This window comes from Triticum dicoccoides, chromosome 6A (assembly GCF_002162155.2).
Source record: "Triticum dicoccoides isolate Atlit2015 ecotype Zavitan chromosome 6A, WEW_v2.0, whole genome shotgun sequence".
Taxonomy (NCBI): Eukaryota; Viridiplantae; Streptophyta; class Magnoliopsida; order Poales; family Poaceae; genus Triticum; species Triticum dicoccoides.
The window spans coordinates 192754657-192760972 of NC_041390.1; the positions used below are offsets into that span (position 1 = coordinate 192754657).

Sequence of the window (6316 nt, forward strand, 5' to 3'; positions counted from 1 at the left end):
CTTGCTGTGGTGTACCAAGAATATTGATGACTCCCGCAAAAAAAAAGAATATTGATGACAGCGTGCACAAACTGAGAGCCGTTTATCCAGAAACCAACGCTTGAGATCGACCAGGACATAAATAAGTTTTTATTAGGAAAAACAAAAGGATCGCAGAAGAATGAGAAGATCTAAACGGTCTCTTTGTTACAGAAAACACCCTCGAGTCGCCTTTCCTTTTCAATCCGCACCCCGCATCACTCCCTCCACTCCTCTCCTCACCTCCGGCGATGGCCGGCCGCCTCGCCGGCGCCGGCGCTTCCTCGCCCCTCCCCCGCGCGCTCCTCCTCCTCGCCGCGGTAGCCCTCTTCTCCATATCCTTCCTCTCCCTCCGCTCGCTCCGCCCCGCCGCGGCCCCCTCCCTCCCCCTAGATGAACCCCGCCGCCTCCGTTTCTCCTCCCCTCTGCCGGCGTCGCGCCCCTCGGTCTACCACTCGCCCGAGGCGTTCGCGGCGGGGTACGCGGAGATGGAGCGGAGCTTCAAGGTCTACATCTACCCGGACGGCGACCCCAAGACCTTCTACCAGACGCCCCGGAAGCTCACGGGCAAGTACGCCAGCGAGGGATACTTCTTCCAGAACATCCGGGAGAGCCGCTTTCGTACCGAAGACCCCGACAAGGCCGACCTCTTCTTCGTCCCCATCTCGCCCCACAAGATGCGCGGCAAGGTCCCCCCTACACTCTCTGTAACCCTACTGCTCGTTTTACCGCATTATAACGCCTTCAGTATTGTACTGTTCTTGGTATACTCGGATATTACTGTGTGGCTGGCGAGCTACGCGCATTGTCAAACTCTGAAGTAATATGGATTCTGACGGTATGTTAGTTAATGTGTACACAGATCACAGCTGAAACAAAAGTAGAACGATGTTGTAGAGATGCTGTTTGAATTGGTTGGCTATATATTGACGTAAGATGTTCGGTGTTTCAACTTGCTTGCTCGCAAAAGTAATGGAAAATTATTCTTTCTTATGATAGGCATGGTTGAACTGTTTTTCTTTTTAAGTTTAGCGAACAGCTGTATGACCAGAAGTGACTTGAATTTCACACGCTGGTTATTTTGTGTGTGTTCTTCTGGTTTTGTGATTGAATTGCTCTGATATTTATTTACATGCATCATTTTTAGTCTTGCAGGGTACTTCATATGAAAATATGACAATGATAGTTAAGGATTATGTTGAAGGCTTGATAAGCAAGTACCCTTACTGGAACCGCACACTAGGAGCGGACCACTTCTTTGTCGCATGCCATGATGTAGGCGTGAGGGCGTTCGAAGGACTTCCGTTCATGGTGAAGAACTCTATTAGAGCTGTCTGCTCGCCAAGCTATAATGTTGACTTTATCCCTCATAAGGATGTTGCTCTGCCTCAAGTATTACAGCCATTTGCTCTACCTGAAGGAGGGAATGACATTGAAAACAGGTTGAAATGGCACTTCCTATTTGTTGTGCTATATAATGTAATTATAATGGCCTCTATATGTGATATAAAAGAAAAAAATTCTGTATGCCAGTTTTTATTTCATTGAAACACGTCAGAAATTCATAGTATTTAAATGTTTGGAACTCTTGAGTACTTTTTTTTCTAGACTTAGTGGCTTGGTGCCTTCCAGTATGACTCTAATAACTATACCCTCTTGCAAAATGAATCTGTTTTGTGTCAGAAATTTTGTGAAACACAGACTCTTATTACCCAACTGTCTCCTTATTTATGCATTGAGGTTTATACTCTTTGAATCTGATTTGTTTGTGCACATGATTTTAAACTGTGATAAATGTTTTCTTCTAGTGCATATTGGAATTTGGAAGTTACTCGTAATTGATAGCCATAAACTGGTCGCCACTGCAGCGTAAACATCTATCTGCACTCTTGACATATCTGTATCTTAAATTGCTTCTTTTGCAATGGAAAACAGGACAAATCTTGGATTTTGGGCTGGTCATCGCAACTCGAAAATACGAGTTATTTTGGCACGAGTCTGGGAGAATGATACAGAACTTGCTATTAGCAATAATCGGATTAATAGAGCTATTGGAGAGCTAGTTTATCAGAAGCAGTTCTACCGTACTAAGTTCTGTATCTGCCCTGGTGGCTCTCAAGTTAATAGTGCTCGTATATCTGATTCAATACACTATGGCTGTGTCCCTGGTTAGTATTTTTGACATGCAAAATACATGGCACCCATGACCATTCCTTATTGTTATTCCCCTTTCACGGGCAATCAAATTTTTTAGTGATCCCCATATTATTATTTTCTAATTATCTCTATTGTGTCCTTTTAGTTATTTTGTCGGACTACTATGATTTGCCTTTCAATGATGTTCTTGACTGGAGAAAGTTCGCGGTTGTACTTAAGGAGCGCGACGTATATGAACTAAAGAGTATCCTGAAATCTATATCACAGCAAGAATTTGTTGCATTGCACAAATCTTTAGTTCAGGTATGCATCTTTTGAGTAAATAATTGAGTAGTAGATTTTGTCATTATAGAACTTCCAATTTATGCATTCATCTTCCTTTATCTACTGTACAAGATAGAGTAGTTATTCACGGTCTGAAGGACGCTGTTAAATATTGAATCTTATTGTGATGGAAAATAATCTAGAAGATCAGGGTATAAAGTAACAAGAGCTTGTTCGTTGGCTGAGTTTCTAATGTGTCACTTGACTTGGCCTGCTGTAATCTGAAAAAACAAGAGTGAAGAACTGAGTAGTGGAATCTTTGATTTGGCTATTTTATTTCTTCTGTAGTGCATCAAAAACCAGATGGTTATCAAAATTCTAGTGCGGTCCGATACTAATATGTTAACTTGGGATTGCAGGTTCAGAAACACTTTGTATGGCACTCACCTCCTGTTCCTTATGATGCATTCCACATGGTTATGTATGAGCTGTGGCTGCGGCATCATGTGATCAAGTACTAACTCAAGGCTTCACGCTCACTATTTGCAACATAATGGCGTGATCCATCAGAATGATGTTATAGGTCTACCTGCTTGTGATATACCAAGTGCGGCCCCTGTTCTTCGCTCTTGTAGTTAGTAGCTGGATGGGTCATTGGTGCGGAAAACATCTACATAGAAATGTTGGCAATCGACGATATCGCTCAAATGGTGTTGTAGTTATTAGATTCATTAGCCATTCTTCGATTAGCTGGTTCCCCTCATATTCGAGTCCTTTCTGTGGCATTGCTTTTGTAGTTTGCTTTGCTATATACTGATCTGCCTGAGTAATTGCTTATGCTTATACAAATTTTGCACCTACTCTTGTAAAGTAATGTACGCTGTTACTGATGAGATAGTAAGCATCCAAAGATATATTAGATTGACATAATCACCTCTTTTTGCTCCTGCGAGACATGATCCAACTACTTTACTCATATATATGATTATTACGGATGAGATGGTAAATGCAGAGACATGTCAGATTGACATGCTAGCATCAATGTGCACCCAGAGGCTCATACGGTTTTACCCGGGGGGGCTAATATGGCTGTGCATGACAGTTTTCATGTTACTTTTGCATCACTATCATCCATGTGCACCCAGAGGCTCAAACGGTAAGCATTCAATGTATCATCAATGGTAGTAGCACTAACAGATTTCATCATAGGCATGTTGAGTCAAAATATTGCAGAAATCGCTTGAGCGCAACATGCCAACATGTACTTGAAAGTTGCTGAACTCATGTGGTTCAACATGGTTACAGCGTGGCAGCGGCAGAGCAACCAGACTACCATGGGTCTACAAGTGCATTGTTCATTTCTAGCAATGCTAAATTTGAATGTTGATTTGGCAGTACAGACTTGTATACATGACATCAGGCATTTTATTTTTACGGATATGGACTGTGCACCAAGACATTAGCTAGGGTGTAGCATCTGTGGGCACGATACATTGCAGCCTTTGGCAAGAGCAGCCGCCAAGTGATCACTTGATAAGAATGCACCTGATTGGTGAACCCTCGGAGCCAACCAGTCTTAGAGGTAAGCAGTGCAGCATGTATAGTCCAGTGTTGATGTTGTCTAGTTTCAGGGCTTCGACTGGGATGATATCCTGACAGAGCAAAGTAAAGTAAAACAACCGACACTTTCGATCAACGATGCTGTCTCTAAGAAGGCAAGTTATTTGTGTTCTTCGTCACCGACATGTGAAATGTCTTTGGAAGAGCATTAGAATTTAGAATATCGTAAGCAAGCATTGTTCCCCCCAAAGAGGTTGATCAGCAAGGAATTGGTGGGACCAAGACTTTGATCAATTTGTCAACATGCAATGTTGTACTAACATGTTGTCAGACTTGGGGAATAAGCAGCATATGACCAGAGGCTAGTGCAAAACTATGAGGTTATAACTGGTGGCTTCAATTTCACATGGGTTTCTTTTTGGGGCCATGAAAGGGCACATCTTACCGCATTTTTTAAGAAGGCCACATGGGCAGTGATCAAGTGATCAAATGAAGCAACTGATATATAGTCAATCCCTGCATAATTTTGCCAACATCACCATGTTAAGTTCACATCAGATAAGGTATGCATATATTGATCCACCAGTTAAAAGGTCATGAACTAACTGAACCTAGGCAGTTCACAATTTCACAAGGTCCTTACAAATTTGGTGCAATACAAGTACAACTCCTGTTTACTTACCAACAAGCTTGATGTCGGTGTTGTCAACTAACCACTGTGCACCATCCTCCGTAAATCCAACAAAACTCATATCACCTCCTTGCTTCCACATGAGCCCCCTACAGATCATTTGCTTACATGCATGTAGTAATGATATGGTGAAAAATATATTATCTACTTGAATATTTGCCCTTCAAAGAGGCCAATACCTGTCTGTGTTCAATGTCCTGAAGAGAACTCGACGAACACCTCTTGGTATATTTAGGGATTCCATTGCTTCAGCTGCATGGAGTTAGAGGGGAATTGAATCCTTAGGAATTTCTCTATGTAGGTCCTTTGATTCACATGAATGGAATCCTTAGGATTTTTTTCCTAAGGAAGCCTTTGCAGTTCATTTTGGAGGAAAGTTTCTATCCACTCAAACCTCTTTTTCTACGCCCTTCGTTTTTCTGCGGTGTATCAGATCGTTGGTGCTAATTCTTGTCGGTTTCTGTTCATATATATTCATGTGTACAATAACACTAAAATCATGTGTTTTTCCTATTCTTGTATTTTAAAATCCTTGCGAATCAAAGAAGTCCTTACGGATTCCGTTGCTTCAGCTGCATAGAATTAATGGTGCCATGGTATACCAAATACCAGACAACATTGATGTGAATCGAATATTTTTAGTAAAGAGTATTAGCACTTCCCATTTTTTCAAAATGAAGATGCTGGTAAATGCATACTGAATTTGCAACAACCCACCGTAAAGAAAACATGAAGTAACTGATATTTGAATATGATGCCATATTAGAATGTACATGTATCTCTAATGCCATGTTAAATTAGTCTTGTGACATGATATGAGAAGTTCATTAACAGGGTGATTCATCATCGATGATGCAATAGAGGAGCTGATCTCCATGTAAAAGAAGAGAGAACACATCCCCAGGTCCTTTTTTTCGATAAAGACATCCCCAGGTCCTACCTGTTATATTTGTGTGTCTTGGAACATCGACCAGTAAGGCAGGACCTGTCCAGATACAAGAATAAGTCGACCATTAATAAATCATTCATTAGTACCATGCTAATTTTAATGATGTCTGGCATGGAAATCTTTGGGTCGAAAAATCTTAAGAGGGCATTTGGCGATATAGTTCTTTTATCTTGAGAGTACGCCAAAGGCTTACCATGTCCCTATAGAAGTCATTTTGCGATATTGTTTGCCCTTCTTAAGCAACTTGGACAGATCCTGTCTCACAGCTACTCCGGATCAGAGAACATCAACTACAAGGAAAATCGATTGTCGTGTTGCCCACATGAATTGGCATCTATAGTTCTCCAAGAGAGGGACTCAGGGGCGAGCCCAAGATATGAAGTGTGTGTAACTTCTGCTGTAGCTTTTATTGTACCTGGCGGCTACATGGTTGATGGTTCACCGACACTTGCGGAGAGATTTGCTTTTAAAAGTCTATGGTAATGTATTGGCTTTCATTGTCTCCATGGCGGCTACAATTTTTCTAATATCACATGGGCAGCCTATGTTAGACCTACGAGACATGAATGGTACATGAAGAAGGCCTACTACGACATGGTGTTTTCTGTGGATCTGGTAAGTATTTGATATTAGATCCACTCACCAGTGGAGCTTAGTGAGGGCCAAAGGGGGCCATG

The 6316-nt window shown here is 41.8% G+C and overlaps 2 protein-coding genes across 3 annotated transcripts in view; one reads left to right on the forward strand and one right to left on the reverse strand.

The window, feature by feature from the left end:
* Window positions 1-218: 218 nt before the first annotated feature.
* LOC119316560 (probable glycosyltransferase At5g03795) lies at window positions 219-3369 on the forward strand. Its single transcript, XM_037590885.1, has 5 exons — window positions 219-707; window positions 1174-1460; window positions 1954-2186; window positions 2321-2478; window positions 2859-3369. Exons 1-5 carry the CDS (start codon window positions 270-272, stop codon window positions 2958-2960), a joined length of 1218 nt encoding a protein of 405 aa, XP_037446782.1. The 5' UTR covers window positions 219-269; the 3' UTR covers window positions 2961-3369.
* Window positions 3370-3624: 255 nt separating this feature from the next.
* The window catches only part of LOC119316562 (cyclase-like protein 1), a 5356-nt gene continuing 2664 nt past the window's right edge, over window positions 3625-6316 (reverse strand). Inside the window, exons 2-6 of one of the 2 annotated variants that reach the window (XM_037590888.1) lie at window positions 5631-5675; window positions 4870-4942; window positions 4682-4779; window positions 4445-4515; window positions 3625-4091 (exon numbers count right to left, since the gene is read on the reverse strand). In XM_037590888.1, the coding sequence (XP_037446785.1) occupies window positions 3966-4091; window positions 4445-4515; window positions 4682-4779; window positions 4870-4942; window positions 5631-5675 (413 nt within the window). In that variant the 3' untranslated portion in view covers window positions 3625-3965. The remainder of the gene's footprint in view (window positions 4092-4444; window positions 4516-4681; window positions 4780-4869; window positions 4943-5630; window positions 5676-6316) is intronic. The other variant, XM_037590887.1, reaches the window with a different exon arrangement.

Bases quoted from the DNA above. Each gene is read 5' to 3' on its own strand.
- LOC119316560 (XM_037590885.1), top strand. From the start codon at position 270: ATGGCCGGCCGCCTCGCCGGCGCCGGCGCTTCCTCGCCCCTCCCCCGC. The intron at 1,461-1,953 runs GTTGAAATGGCA...AATGGAAAACAG, and splicing joins GGGAATGACATTGAAAACAG to GACAAATCTTGGATTTTGGG. The intron at 2,187-2,320 runs GTTAGTATTTTT...GTGTCCTTTTAG, and splicing joins ACACTATGGCTGTGTCCCTG to TTATTTTGTCGGACTACTAT.